We start from the raw sequence: 23,582 nt of genomic DNA, 5'->3' as shown, positions 1-23,582 counted from the left end.
ACAATCTAGAAATAGGAAATGCAGTGAATATGTACAAAATATACAATGTTTACAATTTATAAACAACACAAGAGCCCCCCTGGAGAAAACAAGTAGCTTGTTAGTACTTAGCCACAACAAGAACACAGCCAAGGTCAGCAACAGCCAAGCAAAAGCTACCAGCTGCTATCTGCCAGAGTGAAGAGCCAAGAAAAAAGCAAAAGTTAGTTTACACGACTGACTTGATGTTAGTTATCAGACCAGTGGGGTTATTTATACCTTATCATTATTTTCCCTTTTACATCCCATGGTCATTTATTTCAGAGGGCTGGAGCTCCTCTCCCATGAGGACAGACTGAGAGAGTTGGGGCTGTTCAGTCTGGAGAGGAGAAGGCTCCAAGGAGACCTTCTTGTGGGCTTGCAGTATCTGAAGGGAGCCTACAGGAAAGCTGGGGAGGGACTTTTTAGGGTGTCAGGAAGTGATAGGAATAGGGGGAATGGAGCAAAACTAGAAATGGGTAGATACAGATTGGATATTAGGAAGAAATTCTTCCCCATGAGGGTGGTGAGACACTGGAACAGGTTGCCCAGGGAGGTGGTAGAAGCCTCATCCCTGGAGGTGTTTAAGGCCAGGCTGGATGAGGCTCTGGGCAACCTGCTGTAGTGTGAGGTGTCCCTGCCCATGGCAGGGGGGTTGGAACTGGATGATCCTTGAGGTCCCTTCCAGCCCTAACAATTCTATGATTTACATTCTACCCCTTTTCTACTCAACCTGTGGAAAGTTTTCCTAGCCTAAAACTACCACGAGAGGGTTGCCTGAGAGGCTTCCCTGTTGTCAGCTCTCTGCCCTTGCCTCCTGCAGGAACACCAAGCGCACGGCGGAGGTGTGGATGGACGAATTCAAGCAGTACTACTACGCAGCTCGTCCAGCAGCCCAAGGGAGGCCTTATGGCAAGTAAGTGGCCTCCTCTTTGCTGCTCTGTGTCCTGCCTGCTGCCATGGGTCTTGCTGGGGCCATCCCCTGCTGTGGCAGAGTCACAGAATGGTCTGGGTTGGAAGGGGGATCTCCCAAAGGAGCAGATTTAGATTGGATGTTAGGAAGAATTTCAGCACCATGAGGGCAGTGGAACACTGGAACAGGTTGCCCAGGGAGGTAGTTGAGGCCCCATCCCTGGGGATATTCAAGGTGAGGCTCAGCAGGGCTCTGGGCAGCCTGATCTAGTGGTGGATGTCCCTGCTGACTGCAGGGGGGGTTGGACTAGGTGACCTTCAGAGGTCTTTTCCAAACCAGACCATTCTGTAGTCCCCTGCTGCTTTGCTGAGTGAGAGGATGGTCCTGCCGTAAGAGGAGGTGACTACTGGGAATGCTTGAACAGAACCTGGCCTGGAATAATAAAGCATGGGGAGCCTCTGGAAGGAGCAGTCCTACATGAGGTACTTCAGTGAAGCAAGGAGGGTAAGAGGCCAAAGCAAAAAAAACAGTCAATCAAACAAAAAGAATAAATAGAAAAATCCCAGGATCTGAGTTAGTTGGGAAATTCCACATATATGTGGCTTCAAACTAGAGAAGAGCAGACTTAGATTGGATATTAGGAACAGGTTCTTGACTGTGAGGATGGTAGAACACTGGAACAGGTTGCCCAGGGAGGTGGTTGAGGTCCCATCCCTGGAGGTATTCAAGGAGAGGCTCTTCAGGGCTCTGGGCAACCTGATCTAGTGGAAGATGTCCCTGCTGACTGCAGAGGTGGTTGGACTAGGTGACCTTTGGAGGTTTCTCTGACCCTTCAGTGGAAATGTTTCCCTGGTTAATGAAAGAAAGAACAATTTCACTGTGTGATTAACTCCTGCTGACCTAAAGGTGTGTTTAATTGCTCTTGGGAATCCAAGCTTTTGGTAATCTGTAAACTCAAAGTAACATAATAGCAAGTATTAATTTCCTGATGTATTAATGTAATAAATTAATGGTGGTTGCATATAGGAAATAGCCTACAGGTTTTTTTACTAATAATTTTTAAGTGACTTTAGTTTTCCATGAGGCTTTGAGCAACCTGGGCTGGTGATTGCATATAGGAGATAGCTTGCAGTTTTTTATTAATAATTTTTAAGTTACTGTAGTTTTCCATGAGGCTTTGAGCAACCTGGGCTGGTGGGAGGTGTCCCTGCCCATGGCAGGGGTGTTGCAACTAGATGATCTTTAAAGATCCCTTCCAACCCAAACCATTCTGTGACTCCTTATGGCTTCCCCCTCTGCTCAGGGCAGCACCCCTTATAGCCACTGCAAACTGCCACACACCCCATAGCCCTTTCTAGTACCAGATTTCTTGTGACTTCTTGTTTACCCCCTAACCACTGCATCCACCAAGCTCCATGGCCAAATGGCAACAAGTCACCAGTCTTTTTCACCAAGTGAGACCTGCAACCAGAAATCAAAATGACATAATCACAGAACCACAAAATTCCAGAATTTGGAAGGGACCTCTAGAGATCATCCAGTCCAACCCCCCCCTGCCAAAGCAGAATCTCCTAGGAATGCATCCAGGTGGGTTTTGAAAATCTCCAGAGAAGGAGACTCCACAACCCCCCTGGGCAGCCTGTTCCAGTGTTCCATCACCCTCACTGTAAAGAAGTTTCTCCTCATGTTGAGGTGAAACCTTTTGTGTTCAAGCTTTGCATCCATGATCTCCCAAGCTCATGCAGAAGACAGTAGAAAATAGAGCTGCTGATGCTCTGTGTTTGCTGTCTGTGCAGGCTGTCTGCTGGGTGTGTCTCAGCCTTCCTTTGTGGTTTACCTTCGTGCTTTCTGTTATTTCTCTGTGATTGTTTTCTTCCCACAGCATCCAGAGCAGAGTGGAGCTGCGGAAGAGGTTGAAATGCCACAGCTTCAAGTGGTACCTGGAAAACGTTTACCCTGAGCTTCGGTATGGATGTGCACCCTCCACCTAACTCTAGCATGATAGCCCCAGCCCTCCTGCACCTCTCAGCTTTCCTCTGCACCTCCACCTTCCCCAGCAGCACAGGCACTCCCTCCTTTGGCCTTCCCAGAGGGGCACAGTGAATTTGTGCTGGTTTTACAGAATCACAGAATTGTCAGGGTTGGAAGGGTCCTCAAGGATCATCCAGTTCCAACCCCCCTGCCATGGGCAGGGACACCTCACACTAGATCACGTTGCTCACAGCCACATCCAGCCTGGCCTTAAAAACTTCCAGGGATGAGGCTTCTACCACCTCCCTGGGCAACCTGTTCCAGTGTCTCACCACCCTCATGGTGAAATCTTCTTCCTAATATCCAATCTGAATCTACTAATTTCTAGATCTGTTCTATTCCCCCTAGTCCTATCACTCCCTGACACCCTAAAAAGTCCCTCCCCAGCTTTCCTGTAGCCCCCTTCAGATACTGCAAGCCCCCAATAAGGTCACCTCAGAGTCTTCTTTTCTCCAAACTGAACAGCCCCAACTTTCTCAGCTTCCTCACAGTGTGATGTGGTTCATTTCTGACCCTGCTTTCTCTAAGCAGTCTTACATACTCCATGGCTCCTTGCTGCAGGGCTGGTGAGGGGCAGAGCACTAGATGCCCCTCTTAGCTCTTTGGGCTTTCCTCCTGGCCATGCTGTGGGACAGGTGGTATAGGGCAGTAGCCAGTTTTCCTTACAGAAGTATCCCACTCTAGCCTCTGGTGGGTTGTTTGGGTTGTTAATGACTCTTGCTTACCAAACAAGCACCAGGTTTCTACTCCTTTCACACTCCTCTCTGATACTTAGGACTTCCCTGTTGTGAAGCCATCTCTTCTAGGAAGTTTCTGACCTGTCTTTGGATGACTCTGCCGGGAATTTTTTCACCTGTTTGCAGGTGGCTCTGCCTTACTCTTAGCCTAATGCTTTGGCTTAATATACGTTTCTAGAGCTGCTTTTATACAGAGCCCCTCTGGTCACCAAAATGGGTAGGTTCAGATTGGATATCAGGAAGAAATTCTTCCCCATGAGGGTGGTGAGACACTGGAACAGGTTGCCCAGGGAGGTGGAGGAAGCCTCAGCCCTGGAGGTTTTTAAGGCCAGGCTGGATGTGGCTATGAGCAACCTGCTCTAGTGTGAGGTGTCCCTGCCCATGGCAGGGGGGTGGGAACTGGATGATCCTTGAGGTCCCTTCCAACCCTGACAATTCTATGATTCTAAAAGTACTCCAGAAACCATTGTATCCATTCCTCCAGTCAGTATCAGGAGCCATTTCAGACAGGGTTCAGAACTTCTGGACCTATCTCCAGGGGCCTGCTGGTGCAGTGGCTGAGTGCAGAGTCCCAGTGTGAAAATAATTTCTAGCAAATTTCTTGGTTTTTTTTGTTGTGTTTTTTTTTTTTTTTTCTGCCATGTGTAGCATTGCACAGCACCATTCACAGGGAATGCGAGGGCTCCCTGGCACTTTGCTCTGAACTTCCTCACCCCTGTAAGCTGAAGGCTGTCCTCTAGGCTGCTCACAGGCTGTTCCTAGCTCCTTTCTTTGCCTTGTGCAGTGTCATTTTTTTTTTTTTTTGCTGGCCAGCCACCTCTTCTACTCACTACTTCTGTAGTGTCCCTGTCCATGCTTTGCTCTCAGTGTTCTGGCAGACCTTGCCACTCTCATTTTCTGAAGGTGAAATGTTGTGACTGCTCCCTCCTCCTTACCCTTGGACTACTCCACATGCCTGGGAGTGGGGATCCCAGGATGTTAAGGGCTGGAAGGGACCTCTGGGGATCTTTGAGTCCAACCCCCCTGCCAGAGCAGGACCAAAGAATCCAGCACAGATAGCACATCCAGATGGGTCTGGAAAGTCTCCAGAGAAGACAACTCCACAACCTCCCTGGGGAGCCTGTTCCAGTGCTCTGTGACTCTTACAGTAAGGAAGTTCTTCCCCGTGTTGATGTTGCTTTCATGCTGTTCCCACAGGATTCCCAAGGAATCTCTCTACCAGACTGGGATGATAAGGCAAAGGCAGAGCTGCCTGGAGTCACACAAATCTGAAGACCAAGAGTTCCCCATCCTGAGCTTAAGTCCTTGCATCAGCAGCAAAGGCACGGCAGCAGCAGCACAGGTAAGCTGTGTTGCCCATCTCCAGGACAGGTTCAAGGAGGTTTCCTAGGTTTGCTAAAGCTCTGTTGGAGGATTACCCATTCTGCCAGCCCCTTTCCTAAGGCAGCATGTAATTAAATTCTGGTAAATCCTTCTCACCTCTGTGGAGGTCCTGGGCAGCAGCAGCAGGGGCTGGTGCAGCAGCCCCAGTCCAGAGTAGATGGTTCTGGGGTTGTTTAGCCTGGAGAAGAGGAGGCTCAGGGGAGACCTTATTGCTCTCTACAACTACCTGAAAGGAGGTTGTAGACAGGTGGGAGTTGATCTCTTCTCCCAGGCAACCAGTGGCAGAACAAGAGGACACAGTCTCAAGCTGCACCAGGGGAGGTTTAGGCTCAAGGTGAGGAGAAAGTTCTTCACAGAAAGAGTAATTGGCCATGGAATGTGCTGTCCAGGGAGGTGGTGGAGTCACCATCCCTGGAGGTGCTCAAAAAAAGATTGGATGTGGCACTTGGAGCCATGGTTTAGTTGTCAGGAGGTGTCAGGTATTAGGTAATAGGTTGGACCTGATGATTTTGAAGGTCTTTTCCAACCTGGTTGATTCTGTTATTCTGTTTATCTCTGTGCCAGCCAGTGCTGAGCTTCCTGGTCCTCGAGAGATCAAAGTCAGACAAAGAGAACTGTAATTGCCTCTCATCTTGCAGCCTTTTTTGTATCACTCAATGGCAGTGGTATTCTGAATTTCATAGACTGCATTCTCTCACTGTTAGATTGCCCATTAAACTAGTTAGGATTTAAGTAGGATGAGCTCCTTTTTTGTGTGTCTCTTTGAAATGAGAAGAAGCCACAGCAATCAGTGTTCTCAAAAGGAGGTGCTGTGAAATGTTGGAGCCAAGAGCAGGCACAAGGGCCTTGGAGCAGAGCTGATGAAGGAATGGCTTCAAAACCTGTCTTTGCTTCAGGCTCCCTTGGTGATTTTGGATAGGTCAGGAGGTTCTCTCGCTGCTTCTGTAAACCAGAGAGGGTAACACTCCCTTCTTTGGGGTGACTTAGGGGTGTTAGTTGATGATGAGAAATCCAACATGAGCCTGCAGCGTGCACTCACAGCCCAGAAAGCAACCATGTGCTTGGCTGCATCCAAAGCAGTGTGACCAGCTGGACAAGAAAGGTGATTCTGCCCCTCTGCTCTGGGGAGACCTCACCTGGAGTACTGCATCCAGTTCTGGTGCCCCCAACACAAGGCAGACATGGAATTGTTGATGAAGGTGCAGAAGATTATCAGAGGGATGGAGCACCTCCCCATGCAGGGACAGGCTGAGAGAGCTGGGGCTGTTCAGCCTGGAGAAAAGAAGGCTTCAGGGAAACCTTAAAGCAGCCTTACAGTACCTGAAGGGAATCTACAGGAAGGCTGTGGAGGGACTTTTTCCAAGGGCTTGTGTGACAGGATGAGGGGCAATGGCTTTGAGCTGGAAGAGGGGAGGTTTAGGCTGGAGATTAGGAAGAAATTCTTTACAGTAAGGGTGGAACTGTAACATTGGAACAGGTTGCCCAGGGAGGTCATGGATGATTTCTCCTTGGAGTTGTTCAAGGCCAGGTTGGATGAGGCCTTGAGTGACCTGGGCTAGTAGAAGGTGTCCCTGCCCATGGCAGGGGCGTTGGAACTGGATGATCCTTAAGGTTCCTTCCAACCCTGATAATCCTGTGATTCTATGATTTTTCTTTCCTCTACTGCTACATGGACTTCTTACGCAAACAGCAAGAGAAGCAAGCTGCTAAGAACAGTTTATCACAGAATGCTAGGGGTTGGAAGGGACCTCCAGAGAACACTGTGTCCAGATGCCCTGCAAAGCAGGATCACCTAGGGCAGGTCACACAGGAATGCATCCAGGTGGGTTTGGAACATCTCCAGAGAAGGAGACTTCACAACCTCTCTGGGCAGTCTGCTCCAAGGCTCCAGCACCCTCACAGGAAAGAAGGTTTTTTTTCCCATTGAGATGGAATTTCCTGTGATTGAGTTTACATCCATTTCCCCTTGCCCTGTCACTGACAGGAGCCTGGCTCCATCCTTCTGGCAGCCACTCTACAGATATTTGTAAGCATTGATCAGATCCCCTCTGTCTTCTCTTCTCCATACTAACCAGCCCCAGGTCCTTCAACCTTTCTTTCATCAGAGAGATGCTCCAGTCCCTTAACCATCCTCATAGCCTTCCATTGAGCTCTCTCAAGCAGTTTCCTGTCCCTCTTCAACTGGGAAGCCCAGAACTGTTTATCAGGTTTTGCAAGGTCAACTCTGCTGAAGGAAACACAAAAAAAGTTCCAGTGACAGTGGCAGCCTGAAATGAATTGGATGTTTTTTGAAGGAAAAATAAAAAAATTGAGGAAATCAGAATGGGAAAATGCTGCTGCAAGCTGGTGTTAGAAAATGAAATGGCTTTGGTCTATCTGAAATAAGCAACCTGAGATGTGGTATTTTAGAATGAGAAATGTCATGCCAGCAAGTTGGATTGTTTCACTCCCTTCAAACACATTCTGCTCTGACATTTCTGTGGAGTAAACCTGTGGAATTCCTTGTGCCACAAATTTGTCATCTTCCCATTCTGACTCTGCAGCAGTTTGCAGTAGGTCAGCACCTCCCGCTGGATGGCAGCTCCATTTCTTGTGCACATCCAGGACTAACTCTGCAGGGGAAAAGGAAGAAAAAAAAAAACTCCACATGCACTACAAACAGATTTCTGAATAGATAACACTCTGAATAGATAACACAGGCAGGAACAGAGGAAAACAGATCCCTTTTATCTTTCTCTCCCTTGCAAGGATAGTTCCCTGCTCCTTGTACCCATGGAGAATATTGCAGATGAAAGCAGGGTATTGAAATTTTCAGTATGAATAGAAACTTGTGTTTTAATTACACAGTGGTTACAGGACCACTTGTGAATGACTTGGAGGAGTTATAGACACCAGGATTGTGCAGGATAGAAGGTGCAGCAGTCCGGAATGCTGCTTGGTTTGGTGTTTTGGTGTTGCAGAATAGAGCAATAATGTTTACTTTTAACATCCTGAAGTCACATCTCGTTCACCCTGAGCTTCATTATTTGAAAAATAGGCTTAGCTGAATCAAAGCCCTCCAGATCCTTCATTATCAGCCTTAGCAGCATTGATTTGGGTGCTTGATTGCCCTACTAGGTTCCTCAAGCCCTTTACCAGCATGAGGGACATGGAGCTGCTGGAGCAGGTCCAGAGGAATCCATGAAGATGATCAGAGGGCTGGAGAACCTCCCTGTGAGGACAGGCTGAGGGAGTTGGGGCTGTTCAGTCTCGAGAAGAGAAGGCTCCAGGGAGACCTTAGAGCACCCTTCCAGTGCCTGAAGGGGGCTACAGGAAAGCTGGGGAGGGACTTTTTACAAGGGCTTGCAGTGATAGGGTGAGAGGGAATGGATTGAAGCTTGAGGATGGCAGATTTAGGCTGAAAATTAGGAAGAAATTCTTTCCAGTGAGGATGGTGAGACACTGGAACAGGTTGTCCAGGGAGGTAGTAGAAGCCTCATCCCTGGAGATGTGCAGAGCCAGTCTGGATGAGGCCTTGAGCAACCTGATGTAGTGGAAGGTGTCCCTGCCCATGGCAAGGGGCTTGGAAGTGGGTGATCTGTAAGGTCCCTTCCAACCCAAACCATCCTATGAGTCTATGAACAGAGAGGGAATGGAGTATCTCAAGCCAACCAAACATCTTTCCTCTTTAGGAGAGCCAGGCTTAGTGGCTTATCATGGTTTGATTTGAAGCTGGGGATCATATCAGATGCTGCTCTTGGGAATGAGGTAAGAGATGGGTTAGAAGAGGAGCCCCTTACTGGTAGAGATCCACTAGCTTGGGAACAGAGTCACAAGAGAGTAAGAACCTGACAAGAGAGGCCTTGAGCAGCCTGGTCTAGTGGAAGATGTCCCTGCCCATGGCAGTGGGGTGGAATTAGATGATCTTTAAGGTCCTTTCCAACTTAAATCATTCTATGAATTACATGCATGAAGTCCTGGGTCCAGGTGTGAGAAGTTCTGAGCATACTTGGCCATTGTTTGAGGAGAGAGGAGCAAGAGCTGCCAGATGGCAATAAGCTGCTCCTCATTTTAGCTCTTTGCATCTATAGGGCAAGGGAAGGATGCTGTGAGCCCTCTGGCCACATCAGTAATCTCAGTAGATTGAGAGGAGTCCTCGGAGTCTGGTGAAATCAGATTTACACCTCTAGCAGATCTCAGAAGCCCTCCATGGTGGTGTCTGGTGTAGGGCACTGAGGCACAAGAAGAGCCCTCCCTCAGCTTTGTGTAGGACAGCACTTTGCTCTCATCCCTGGGATCCAGGAATGATCCTTTGGGGATCCCTTGGCCCTTCCCACTCCAAAAGGTCTGGTGGCACTCAGGGCAGGTTCTGTTCCCTGAGGTGGCTCTCAGAGGAGCCTGCTCTTAAGATAGTGACTGGCAGAGATCTGTGTGCAGTGCTGCCCATCTCTGGGGCACAGTAGGCTCTGGCCCTGGAGCTGCCTGGCTGCCATTGCATTTGGGTGGCATGTCCTTAACTCTCCTTGTGAAGGACATGCATGGTGGTAATCTGTCTGATGTAGTGTTGAAGCTTACCCTAGCTGGCTGAAGGACCTCTGTGGGATGGCTAGAGCTGGGCTTTCTTTGGAGAACATTTAGCATCTACCCCAACTAACCTGACAGTGTCCTTCCTGAGAGTGTAAGAGGCTCCCCAGGGAGGTTGTGGAGTCTCTTTCTCTGGAGACTTTCAAAACCCACCTGGATGAGTTCCTGTACAGCCCTGCTCTAGGTGATCCTACTCTGGCAGGAGGTTGGACAAGATGATCTCTAGAGGTCCTTTCCAACCCTTAGCATTCTGTGATTCTGTAATTCCTTCCCTCACAAGTTGTCACTCTGCAGTGCAGGAGCTAGACTGAGCTGGCAGAGTAGAGGGTGACTGGCAGCAGTGCCACCTCTGCACCCAGGATACCCTGGGCAGCTTTTGTCCTTGGCTTTCCCTCTCCTGAAGATGTAAGTGCTAGTTGCACCCCAGGGCCTTTCCATGAGTGAAGCACTTGATTGTCCTTGGGTGACCCATGCAGTCATGTGCCCTGGGAAGTCCTTACCTGTGCTTTAAAACAGGTAACTGAGAGCTGAGGTTGTTCCTGGCTTCTTCAGAAACACATTTCTCTAGCTCCTACCCCAGCTTTGGGGTATGGCTGACCTCTTCTTCAGCAGCAGCTTTGTCCCAGAAGAGCTGGGCTGCCTTGGGGCTGGCTCCTTGCTAGGCTGAGAGGCTCCTTTCTCCTTCTGCCAGCCAGGCTATGCCAGTCCAAAGGTCACGTTTGAAAATAGTGTCCTCAGCTCACAGTGATGCTGAGCAGCAGTGACAGGTGCCTGCTCAAATGATGCTGAAGTCTTGAAAAAAAAATCAGTCACAAGGCTCAGAGAGGGGTTGGTGTCATCTGAGGCTTTGGAGGAAGGGGAATGATGGTTGTGGTATGCAGCTGGTAGCTCTGCTCTGCCAGTCCACCCTCTTCCACCTTTCTCCACCACCACCACTTCATCTTTGCTTTGAAAGGGCAGGAAGTCTTGATCTCAGTTTCATAGAATCATGGAATGGTCTGGTTTGGAAGGCACCTCCAGAGGTCATCCAGTCCAACCCCCTCTGCAGTCCCCTCAACTAGATCAGGCTGCCCAGAGCCCTGTAGAGCCTCACCTTAAATATCTCCAGGGATGGAACCTCAACCACTTCTCTGAGCAATCTTTTCCAGTGTCCCACTACTTCCATGGTGCAGAACTTACTCCTAACATCCAATCTAAATCTGCTCTTCCCTAGTTTGAAGCCACTGCCCCTTGTTCTATCACTCCAGGCCTTTATAAACAGCCCCTCTCCATCTCTCTCACCTTGTGTGCTTGTTTTGGTGTGGGGGTCAGCTCTAAACCCTGCTAGCATCCCTTCAGGTCAGCCTGCAGCCCTAAAGCTCTTTTAACTCCTTGAAGGTCTCTCTTCTTGGCAGCACCCTGCAAATTTCTGCTGTTGTTACTGCTGTGCTGGCTCATTGTGCTGGGGTTTAAAAGATAAAATAGTTAGTCATGGGGGAGAAGAAAGAAAAAAAAAAAAAGGAATTTTTAATCCCAAGTGATGCAAATAAAGAAAGAGATAGGCTAAGATAAAAATTTGCATGGTCATTTGCCTGTATTTGAACTCAAAGCTTTGCAGAGATTCTGTCATGTTCAGGATTCTGCACGTCCCCCAGAACTTCTTCATTTCCCACATAATTTTCTCTGGCTTTCATCTAGGACTGAAAAGAGACAAGATGTGATTAGAAACTGAGTGAGATATTTCCAACAGGCCTGGCTTTCATCAAGAGCCATTCTGCCAAAATAGAAGAGCCATGTGAAAATCTGTCCTTCTAGATAGAAATGGTAGCAGGACAGCCTGGGGGTAAGAGGGAAGGATCCTGTGTCAGTTCTGGAGGCCTTGCTGATGATGAACAATTTAGGAGTGGGTACCACTTCTACCTTGTCTGTCTATGAATGTGGTAGAACACTGGAACAGATTGCCCAGGGAGGTGGTTGAGGCCCCATCCCTGGAGATATTCAAGGTGAGGCTCAACAGGGCTCTGGGCAGCCTGATCTAGTGGAGGATGTCCCTGCTGACTGCAGGGGGGGTTTAATTAGATGACCTTCAGAGGTCCCTTCCAACCCAGACCTTTCTGTGATTCTATGATCCCCTGGGGCTTTGCTGAGTGAGAGGATGATCCTGCCTTGAGAGGAGGTGACTAGTGAGCATGCTTGAACAGAACTTGGCCTGGAATAACAAAGCATGGAGATATTTTGGAAGGAGCAGTCCTACATGAGGTACTTCAGTGAAGCAAGGAGGTTAAGAGGCCAAAGCAAAAAAAAAAGAAAGTCCCAGGATCTGAGTTAGTTGGGAGATTCCACATACACATGGCTTCAAACTAGAGAAGAGCAGATTTAGATTGGATGTTAGAAACAGGTTCTTGACTGTGAGGGTGGTAGAACACTGGAACAGGTTGCCCAGGGAGGTGGTTGAGGTCCCATCCCTGGAGGAATTCAAGGTAAGGCTCTACTGGGCTCTGGACAACCTGATCTAGTTGAGGACGTCCCTGCTGACTGCAGAGGGGCTTGGAGACTAGGTGACCTTTAGAGGTCCCTTCCAACCCAGACCATTCTGTGATTCTATGAATTACAGATCTGAGGAGCCTCCTGAGTGCAGCTCCAGCCCTGTCCTGAGCTAAAATGAGGAACAAGTGTTGAAAAATGTAAAGCAGGTTTTCCAAGCAGCTTGTGGCAGTGTGGGCAGCAAGAACAGATGTTGGAGCCTGCCCCTTAGGGCTTGGTTCTTCACAGATGCAGGATTAATTTGGCACCTGATTTCCCAGCCTGGTGGTTTCCACAGCAGCTGTGACAGCCTGCTCGGATGGGATGCTTGGAATGTGTTCACTGTAGGATCCAGGTAAAGTCTGCTCCTTCTGACAAAGAAGTAGATGCCAGAAGGCCCTTTAGGTGCAGGCCATGGCTTTGAAAATGAATGCTTTGTGATGTGCTGCATTCCTGGGCAGCTCTCAGTGAGAAGCTTGTGGGCAAGCTGGTCAGAGAGGCAGGCTTGGTTGCCATTAGCTGCTGGGGAGTAGTAGCAGGCTAAGAAGTGCAGGGAAGTTTAGGTTGGATGTTAGGAAGAAAATCTTCACAGAAAGAGAGATTGGCCTTTGGAATGGGCTGCCCAGGAGGTGGTGGAGTCACCATCCCTGGAAGTGTTTAAAATAAGATTGGATGAGACACTCAGTGCCATGGTTTAGTTGATTAGATGGTGTTGGGTGATAGGTTGGACTTGGTGATCTCTGAGGTCTTTTCCAACCTGGTTAATTCTGTGATTCTGTGTGAGGATCACAGTGAGAAGTCCTTGTGGAGCTGGATCTGCTGTGCAAATGTGTGTTTTTCCTTCCAGGTGCCTAAGAACCTGGGGAAGGTGGGATTTATGATGCCTGTAGCTGTCTGCTTTGAAGTGGAGGAGAGAGAGCTGGAACTGCTGTCAGTGATAAATACCGAAGGGCTGGAAGCCTTTCCCTGCTCTAATAACTGATGCTTAATAGAACCCAAAGCCTCCACCAATCATAGTCAGGGGGAGTGTGGTGGGTTGAAAATTCCCCCCCAGCATTAAATTGCCATAGCAGCCCAGTTTGGAAGCAAATGAAAGCTGTATTTACAAGCAAAACTACAATCTCCAATGAAATGCAGTGAGTATGTACAAAATATAAAACATTTACAGGTATTTACAATTGACAAACAGCACAAGAACCCCCCTGGCCAAAAACCAGGGGAGGTAACAGCCTCCCCTTCCCTGCCTCCCTCCTTACCCCCTTGGACACAAAGGGATAGGAGAAAAGAGCAGAGAGTTGTTTTGTTAGGATACTCAGGCAAAACAAAGAACACAGCCAAGGTCAAGCAGAAGCAATTCAGTTTCTCCCAGAGAGAGGAAGCCAAAAGAAAGTTTACCAAACTAATTCTTAGGTAGCTATCTGTCCAATGGGATTGTTTAGAACTTATCATTGTTTTCCTATTTATACCCAATAGTGGTTTATTGGCATTCTACCACTTTCTGTTGAAGATGGATGGAAAATTTTAAAGGTATGGCTTAGAACTTACCACAGGGGAGCTGCAGCTGTCCCAGCTCTGAGATCAGGACAGCCATCCTTCACTTGCCCCTCCAGCACTCAGGAAGGGTTGTAGTCTCCCAGGAGCACCTCTTACCCTTCCCTTTTTCAGAGCCAGCCAAACTGCCACATGTTTGAGCACTGCCATCCCTTCCCTTGCCAGCACTCCTGCTCACTTCACTCCTGCCAGAGCTCTGCTTCCTGAACAGCTCAGCTCTTCACTGTTTTACTTTCTAGCTGCAGCTTTCCCAGATCTCATGGCCTGTACCCTGCCAAATCATTTGCCTTGGCTCTCTGGGCCTATTGCAGAAGTTCTTCTGCTCCCTGACCTTGTGCTCTCCAGTGTGGTCCTTTCCCTCTGCTAGTGAAGTCACAGAATCACAGAATGTTAGAGGTTGGAAGGGACCTCTGGAGATCTTGGGGTCCAACCCCCCTGCCAGAGCAGGTCACACAAGAACACATCCCGGTGGGTTTGGAATGTCTCCAGAGAAGGAGACTCCACAACCTCTCTGGGCAGCCTGCTCAAGGGCTCTGTGACCCTCGCAGTGAAGAAGTTCCTCCTCATGGTGAGGTGGAACCTCCTGTGCTGTAGTTTCTATCCATTGGCCCTTGTCCTATCCCAGGGTGCAGCTGAGCAGAGCCTGTCCCCTCCCTCTTGACCCCCAGCCCTCAGATATTGATAGACATTTGTTAAATCCCCTCTCAGTCTTCTCCTCTCCAGACTAACCAGCCCCAGGGCTCTCAGCCTCTCCTCACAGGGCAGTGCTCCAGTCCCTTCATCATCCTGGTAGCTCTCCATTGGGCTCTCTCCCTCTTGAACTGGATACAGTATTCCACGTGTGGCCTCACCAGGGCAGAGTGGAGGGGGAGAAGAACCTCCCTGGATCTTCTTGACACACTCCTCTGAGTGCACCCCAGGATCCCATTGGCCTTCTTGGCCACAGGGGCACATTGTTGGCCCATGGATAACTCTTATCCACCAGGACTCCCAGGTCCTTCTCCACAGGGCTGCTCTCCAACCTTGGTTTCCCACCTCTTTTTTTTTTTTTTTTCTTCCTCTCTGCAGGAGTGGACGTACACATACAACCACCAGGTCCACCAGCAGCAGCTGTGCCTGTCCGTGTACACCCTGTTCCCTGGTTCCCAGGTGCTGCTGTCACCTTGCAAAGAAGGTGACAACAAGCAGGTGAGCCCTTGGACTGATCTCCACCTTCTTTGAACTCCCCTCTGTTTCAGCATGGACTGACTGCCCATCAAATCAAACAGGTGCCCAGGGAGGTGGTGGAAGCCTCATCCCTGGAGGTTTTTAAGGCCAGGCTGGATGTGGCTGTGAGCAACCTGCTCTGGTGTGAGGTGTCCCTGCCCATGGCAGGGGGGTTGGAACTGCATGATCCTTGAGGTCCCTTCCAACCAAAACAGTTCTATGATTCTATACATCTTCTGTATTCTCTGATCTGATCCCTTTGGGAAGCAGAGGCTGCCTGGAAGAGCAGCCCCTGGCCTTGCAGCCCTTTGCCTCTGAAATGAGAGTGTTGATAAGGATGTCTATTAGCAGGGGTGCTGAGCTGGGTACTTAACTGCAGAAGTCAAACCCAACCTGGCAATTTAATTCACAGGGGCTGCCAGTCAGCCAGCAGATGCTAGCACTTCCCTGCAGTTAATCATTGAGCTGGCATTTGAACCACTGACCTGGGGAAGAGCTGTTAGCAAGATATTATCTTCCTGAAGCCAGGCAGAGGCTGAGCTTCCATGAGTGTTCTTCTGAGGGAAGAGATGCTCAACATATGCTCTGCTCGGTGTGGGCTTGGGGACCCTGTGCTTCACAGAGTCAGGCTACAGAGGCTTGGTGACAACTGTCCTCTTGATGCTGGAACAGTCCATTAAAAGCATGATCACAGGGCTGCAGGATGTGAGGGGTTGGAAGGGGCCCCTGGAGATATCCGAGTCCAACCCCCTTGCCAGAGCAGGACCATAGAATCTAGCACAGGTCACACAGGAACACATCTGGATGGAGCTTGAAAGTCTCCAGGGAAGGAGACTCCACACCCTCTCTGGGCAGCCTGTTCCAGTGCTCTCCAGTGCACTGACCCTCACAGTGAAGAAGTTCCTCCTCATGTTGAGGTGGAACCTCCTGTGCTGTAGTTTCTATCCATTGCCCCTTGTCCTGTCATAGGGTGCAAGTGAGCAGAGCCTGTCCCCTCCCTCTTGACTCCCAGCCCTCAGGTATTTATAAGCATTTCTTAAATCCCCTCTCAGTCTTCTCCTCTCCAAATAACCCACCCCAGGTCTCAGCCTCTCCTCACAGGGCGTTGCTCCAGTCCCTTCATCACCCTGGTAGCTCTCCATTGGACTCGCTCCAGTAGATCCCTGTCCCTCCTTCTTGAACTGGGGAGCCCAAAAGTGGATACAATATTCCAAGTGTGGCCTCACCAGGGCAGAGTCGAGAGGAAGGAGAACTTCCCTCGGTGTGCTGGACACAATCCTCTGAATGAAGCTTTTTCACCTCTGTTTCTCTTCTTGTGTGTCTCTCCTCAGCGATGGGGTAAGGTTGGGTCACACATTGAACACATAGCTTCCCGCTTCTGTTTGGACACTGAGACAGTTGGGGACACGAATGAGAGTACCAAAGAGCTTGTCATCAACCCTTGTGAGAGCACAGCCCTGAGCCAGCGCTGGGACATGGTGATGTCATGACCTCCTGGAGGACTTCCACGGTGGGGGACGGGCACTGAGGTGTTGCTAACCTGCAGCCGAGATGCACCAGGTGGAGCTCCAAGGCCACACCGTTGGGAGTCTTTGTGTACTGTGGGACAGGAGGAGAGCTCTTTTGGATAAAAATCGGGACCTGGTGCTCCAGGTTGAACAATGGATGCTGCCTGCAAGCCCTGCAGCTGGTGTTGGACTCTTGGTGGTCAGACATTCAAAGAGAAGGGATGGGGGGGGCAGGGGGAACATAACTGGAAGTGTTTTAGAGGGATACCAGGGCTCCTGTGATGGGCTCTGCAGAAGTTCAGTGTGCACTGTATTGATTAATCTCTCTGGAAACATAGGTTAGAAGAGCCTTGGAGACAAAAAGGAGGCTTGGAGTCAGCAAAAGAAGCTTTTGAGAGGTGAGGCAGGTACTCAAGGAGGAATGTTCGAAGGGATGCTAAGAAACACCACCTGGGGACGAGTGGAAAGCACTGAATTGTCTTTGCTCTTTTCCTTGTTGTAGATGAGTTTGTCTTCTGCAGGCAGCAGGAGTGGAGCAGGAGTGGAGTTTGTATCTGATCCACCTACACCTCTGTGTATACGGAAGCAGGGCAGGCACTTATGGCTGTGGCCAGGATCAAACCAGCAACTACTGGGGGAAGTCTCTGTGCTACCTGCACGTGGGGTTTGTTGAATAGCTAAAGCCCAAGTAAACAGAGAACTGAGTGTGGGAGATGAAAGGATACAAAGTGCTGTGAAGCCAGGAGGAAAGGCAGTAATGTGATTATTTTTCTTCCCTGAAGGCCCTTGGGTGAGCCTCAGTCACTGCAAAATCCTCTATAATCTTGCGATGTGTGTCTCTCACTGCTTCAGATCTGGAATAAGTAAAAATTTTCACTTTTCTTCCATAAAAGTAATATTTTTGGTAACTGAAGGTAATTGTGTCATGTTTCTCTTTCCCAGTTTTCCCAGCTACAGAAGCAGAGGGGACTCCCATGAAGTGTTCTTACTAAAAGAGGAGCAGAGGAGGGAATTAAAACTAGAGACTACTTTGAGAAAGGAAAAGTGATATGATCTGGGTTTCCTTCCTAAAGGTACCTCAAGATGTGAAGTACTGAGAAAAAGGTTTGGTATTCCCCCTGTCAGGAAACCCTGGGTCACAAAGTACCTCTCCCAAAGTCATTTAGCTTAAGCAGACATGGCAGAAATGATTTCTTCAACTTTTGGAGAGAAGTATTTAACCAGAGGTCATGTCAGGAGCCATCACTGTGTGGGAGAGGGGTGACTGCCGAAGGAGGATAGGACAGAAGACCTCTACAAAAAAGAGGTCTTGTGAGCAGAATATTAACATGCTACAGGTAATGCAGCATTTCACAGAGTGGCTCAGGTTGGAAGGAACCTCAGACCATCTACTCCAACCTCCCTGCCATGGGCAGGGACACCTCTCCACTAGATTGGGTTGCTCAAGGCCTAATCCAGCCTGTCCTTGAACACCTCCAGGGGCAGGAACATCCACAACTACTTTGGGCAACCTATTCCAGTGTCTCACCACCCTCATACTGAAGAACTTCTTCCTAAGATCCAGTCTAAACCTACTCTCCCTCAGCTTAAAACCACTGCCCCTAGTCCTGTTGCTAGACAGCCTTATGACTGATTCACTGACAAGATGTTTGTTCAGCCCCAAAAAACAATGTATAAACTGGAAGTTTGTTAATCTAAGACATGGTCGTATAAAGGCCCTGCAGGACCTGCACACTACTCAGTTTTACTTAAGACAGGAAAAGGATGAATAAATTAAGTTTTGTAACAGTGAAGTGAAACACATCCATAAAACCCCAGCTCATTAAATATCCAAATCACAGCAGTCTTGTGAAAGCATCACACTTAATCATAGAATCATAGAATGGAAGGGAACTCCAAAGGTCACCTAGTCCAACCCCCCCTGCAGTCAGCAGGAGCATCCTCAACTAGATCAGGCTGCCCAGAGCCCTGTAGAGCCTCACCTTGAATATCTCCAGGGATGGGACCTCAACCACCTCCCTGGGCAACCTGTTCCAGTGTTCCACCACCCTCATGGTGCAGAACTTGTTCCTAACACCCAATCTAAATCTGCTCTTCTCTAGTTTGAAGCTGTTGCCCCTCGTCCTGTCACTGCAGACCTTTGTAAACAAACTCTCCCCATCCTTTATGTTGGCCCCCTTCAGGCAGTGGAAGGCTGCTATTAGGTCTCCCTGGAGCATTCTTTTTCATCTCTGGAAGTTTTTAAGGCCAGGCTGGATGTGGCTGTGAGCAGCCTGATGTAGTGTGAGGTGTCCCTGCCCATGGCAGGGGGGTTGGAACTGGATGATCCTTGAGGTCCCTTCCCACCCATGATTCATTTTTGGAAGGTCCCGTCCAACCTGCCTTTCAGAGCACCTCCCACTGCAGCAACAGGTAACAGGCAGCAACTTGCCAAGGGCTGTGCACACAGCTCTTGTGTAGCAATAACTCTCAAAGAGAACTTTTGCAACACTGTCAACATAAACTGCATTTTTTTTCTTTTTCAGGCTAAGTCTCTAAAAATCATAGAATTGTCAGGGTTGGAAGAGACCTCAAGGATCATCCAGCTCCAACCCCCCTGCCATGGGCAGGGACATCTCACACCAGAGCAGGTTGCTCACAGCCACATCCAGCCTGGCCTTAAAAACCTCCAGGGATGAGGCTTCCACCACCTCCCTGGGCAACCTGTTCCAGTGTCTCACCACCCTCATGAGGAAGAATTTCTTCCTAACATCCAACCTGAATCTACCCACTTCTAGTTTTGTTCCATTCCCCCTAGTCCTATCACTACCTGACACCCTAAAAAGTCCCTCCCCAGCTTTCTTGTAGCCCCCTTCAGATACTGGAAGCCCACAATAAGGTCTCCTCAGAGCCTTCTCTTCTCCAGACTGAACAGCCCCAACTCGAAGAAGTCTGTTCTTATAGGAGAGGAGCTCCAGCCCTCTGATCATCCTGGTGGCTCTTCTCTGGAAGCTTAGAGTCCTCACACCTGGACTGTGCCTCCACCCAGTGACTGCACAACTGCTAGCACTTTGATTCTGCATGTTCAGAGAGACAAGCAAATTGGCATGAGTTTTGAAGTCCAGCACCTAGCAGGTATGCTCTGAGCAGGACCTCAGATCTCCCTAGCTTTGTTATTTTCCACCAAAGGCAAATCCAGCTCTTCTGCTGCCAGGCAAAGCTCTCCAAACAAGTAATGTTTTTCTTTACCTCAGCAGAAACAGCTATCTGGCTGCATGCTTGTGTGTGCTTGAGCACGTTGGACCTGCAGGCATGTGTTCTAGGAAGCAGTTGGAGCAGCTCTTCAGCTCTTGCTTTTTGTGAAGCCCACATGCTGTGTGCCAACCCCCTGCTGTTCCAAAGCACAAGAAACCAGAACTTTAGGGCAGTGGAAGGCAGGCAGTGGGAAAGGTGACATCAGGCATGGTGTGTACCCTACCAGAGAGCAGCATCATTCAGGTAAGTCTCTCGCAGGCCCCAAAGCCACCAAGTATCTAACAGGCTCACAGGATGTTAGGGGTTGGAAGGGATCTCTGGAGATTTTGGAGTCCAACCCCCCTGCCAGAGCAGGAGCAGAGAATCCAGCACAGGTCCCACAGGAACACATCCTTGAAAGTCTCCAGAGAAGGAGACTCCACAACCTCTCTGGGCAGCCTGTTCCAGTGCTCTGTGACCCTCGCAGTGAAGAAGTTCCTCCTCATGTTGAGGTGGAACCTCCTGTGCTGTAGTTTCTATCCATTGCCCCTTGTCCTATCCCAGGGTGCAAGTGAGCAGAGCCTGTCCCCTCCCTCTTGACCCCCACCCCTCAGATATTTATAGACATCTATTAAATCCCCTTTCAGTCTTCTCCTCTCCAGACTAACCAGCCCCAGGGCTCTCAGCCTCTCCTCATAAGGCAGTGCTCCAGTCCCTTCAGCATCCTGGTAGCTCTCTGTAGCTCCAGCAGATCCCTGTCCCTCTTGAACTGGGGAGCCCAAAACTGGATGCAATACTCCATGTGAGGTCTCACTAGGTCAGAGTAGAGGGGGAGGAGAACCTCCCTCAATCTGCTGAACACACTACCTGGGGAGCAGCAGGCACTGGAAAACTGGTGGTTGTGTCTCATGCATCCGTAGTCTGTAACCCTCAGCCTCATTTCATGGTCTGAGAAAGGAGATCAGCTCTGTGCATCAGCAATGTTTTCAGAGAAGGCCAAGGGTGTCAGCCTGGCTCCTGGGCAGCTTTTATGTAAGCAGCCAAATGAGCTGGCAATCCCCATGTGGCATTGAGCAGCTCTTCTGCCTGGAGTCCCAGCAAAGAGACCTTGCATCAGTGTCAGGGGAAAGGTTAACTGCTGCTGCAGTCCTAACCTGTAGGTTTCTTTCACTGATTAAAACACATTGCAGGCAGGTGAACCTTTCTTTTTTTTTTCTTTTTTTTTCTTTGTTACTTGCCTAGACATTTGTCACCATGCTGGGAACAGATGTGTGTGACACTGATAGGTGGATCTAGATGGGCTCCTATACCTCTTAAGCCTTGGAGTCATTTGGTAGCAATGCTTTTTGGTGACATTTTGCACTGGCTTGAAAGATCAGAAGATGAAAGTGGGGAAATGTGGTGCTAATTCTGGCTATTGAGCTTTGTGACAGCCTTTGTGATCTTCAGGTAAGTCACTTCTTGTGCCTTGGGAAAATTAGATGCAGAGCAGGAAAACTCAAGGGTAGAGCTACTACTGCCTTTTAAAGAGCAACCAAGGCTATGCAAAACAAAACAAACCCAAAACCAACCAAAAACCCCCCAGTCAAACAAAAAAAAGGTCATAAACCCCCAAACCAACTACCACCACCACCAACAGAAACCAACCCAAAAAAGCACCTTAGCCTTCCCCTTCTCTCCCAAAGGACATCTGTGTTCCAGTAGGAACAAGACAGATTGAAAGAATTGGGGCTGTTCAGCCTGGAGAAGAGAAGGCTCCAGGGAGACCTCAGAGCAGCCTTCCAGTACCTGAAGGGAGGCTGCAGGAGAGCTGGGGAAGGACTTTTTACAGGGGCTTATAGTGACAGGATGAGGGGGAATGACTTTGAGCTGGAAGAGGGCAGGTTTAGACTGGAGATTAGGATGAAATTCTTTCCAGTGAGGGTGGCTGAGACATTGCAACAGGTTGCTCAGGGAGGTTGTGGATGGTCCTTCCCTGGAGGTATTCAAGGCCAGGCTGGATGAGGCCTTGGGCAGTCTGGTCTGGTGGAAGATGTCCCTGCCCATGGCAGAAGGGAATTGGAACTGGATGGTTTTAAAGGTCCTTTCCAACCCAAATCATCCTATGGTTCTATGAATTGATTTTCCTCATAGCAGCCTGTGTGCTGCTGTTTTTTCAGACTGGTGCCCAAAACATCTTAAACTCTTCACCCTGACCCACAAGTTTTTCTCACTCTTGCCATTCTGATTCCTTTCCCTCATCCTGCCTGGTGGAAAGTGTCCAGGTTCATCCCACCACACTGCCCTAAGTCTGTTGCATGGTAGCCTGATGTTGTTCATGGCTTAGGCTCTGATCACAGCTGTGCAGTAGGATCTTCCCTGCTTAATCTTCAGATCTTGGAAGCTATAGTGAAAAGCTATGGGCTAGAATCCTTTGTAGGAGTGGAAAAAGGGAGCAAAATCAAAGAGATGAGATGCAGGCAGCAGAAGAAGCTGTAGTTCATTAATGTTCTGGCTGAATGAATTTTGAATTAGCAGCCTAGCTCCAGTTTTAATATTGCATGACTGCTATAGATGGCTGAAGAGTTGAAGGAAGCCTGGTGTGGGTGTCCAGCTTACACTGTGACTGAAGGGCTGAAATCCAGTGGAATTGTTCCAGAGGTATGAGTGGTTTCCATACCTCTTCTGTTACTCACTGGAAGTGCCTTCAGAACCCTCTAAGATTAAAAGCCTGTTCCAAAGCTGCTGCCTCTCTGACTAAATTTTGAGTTGAGCTGCATTTTGGCTTCTAGCTGACAGAAAGCAGCAGGGCTTTAGGTCATAAATGCTGCTTTTTGTGGTGTAGAGGGTTGGTTGGTGTTCTCTATTATTCCTTGGGCACTAAGGAAATCCAAGCTGCTTGTGTGTGATGTATAAAAGGGTTTCAAAGTTGGGGGTTGTGTAAATGCTTGTCCGGTAATTATCATCTGTGAGTGATGTCTCTCACACCTCACCCTGTGATAGAAGCATCCAGACAAGAGACTGCTGCCATCCAGGGTTAAATTCCCAATCAACTAACCTAGGAGAGGAAAAGAAAAAAGAAGAAAAAGAAAAAAGAAAGGAAAAGGATTATTGAAAGCTTGTGTGTAACCTGATAAATGGTAGAAAAGAAGGTTTGCTGGTGATAGCAAACTGGAAGGATTGGCTGACACCAACATCAGGCTGCACAGCCATCCAGCGAGACCTGAAGGTACTGGAGAGCTTGGCAAAGGGGAACCTAATGTGGTTCAACAAGGGGAAGTCAAAACCTTTTCTCTCCTTCAGCTTCAAACCATTCCCCACTGTCCTATTGCTAGGGTTGTGCGCAAGCTAAGGTGAAAGGAGGTTTTGCTGGGGGTTTGACAGTGGTGGGAAGTGGCAGGTAGTCTGGCACAAGAGCTGATGGAGGACAAGGCAGGTGGGTTTACAAGAGGCACAGTGAGTTGTGCAGGTGTGAGGCTGCTGCTGCAGCAGCAGGCCAAGTGAGACTGGAGAGAAACTAAGGGTGTTTCAAATCATCTGAGCTTGAAGACTCCTGCTCCCAGGAGTGCAGAGAGCCTGGGGGGGCATCTTCACAGATTCACAGATTGCATTGGCTTGGAAGGGACCCTCAAAGGTCGTCTTGTCCAACCCCAATGCACTCAGCAGGGACACCTCCAATTAGATCAGACTGTCATGGGACACATCAAGGCTGATCTTGAATGTCTCCAGGGATGGGGCCTCAACCACATCCCTGGGCAACCTGTTCCAGTATTTCACCACTCTCCTTATGCAGAACTTCCTCCTGATGTGCAACCTAAATCTGCCCTGCCCCAGTTTCAAACCATTACCCCTTGTCCTATTGCTACAAGCCCTCCTAAACAGTCCTTCTTGGGTCAGCACCCTGCACATTCGGGGTGGGGGGGTGGGGGTCCTTTTATTTTGGCCTGTAATAGCTGTCCCAGAGTACTGCAGGGGTTC

General features: G+C 49.1%; 1 protein-coding gene across 1 annotated transcript in view; it reads left to right on the top strand.

Annotated features, from left to right (window-relative positions):
• Positions 1-16,394, top strand: part of GALNT14 (polypeptide N-acetylgalactosaminyltransferase 14) — a 150,894-nt gene extending 134,500 nt beyond the window's left edge. The window contains exons 14-18 of the mRNA XM_054397459.1: positions 842-934; positions 2,814-2,897; positions 4,897-5,041; positions 14,767-14,886; positions 16,236-16,394. Coding sequence (XP_054253434.1) covers positions 842-934; positions 2,814-2,897; positions 4,897-5,041; positions 14,767-14,886; positions 16,236-16,394 — 601 coding nt within the window. The remainder of the gene's footprint in view (positions 1-841; positions 935-2,813; positions 2,898-4,896; positions 5,042-14,766; positions 14,887-16,235) is intronic.
• Positions 16,395-23,582: the final 7,188 nt, after the last annotated feature.

The sequence above is a fragment of the Indicator indicator genome, chromosome 2 (assembly GCF_027791375.1).
Source record: "Indicator indicator isolate 239-I01 chromosome 2, UM_Iind_1.1, whole genome shotgun sequence".
Classification (NCBI taxonomy): domain Eukaryota; kingdom Metazoa; phylum Chordata; class Aves; order Piciformes; family Indicatoridae; genus Indicator; species Indicator indicator.
Note: the sequence above shows the minus strand (reverse complement) of the source record. Positions and strands in the feature narration are given on the sequence as shown.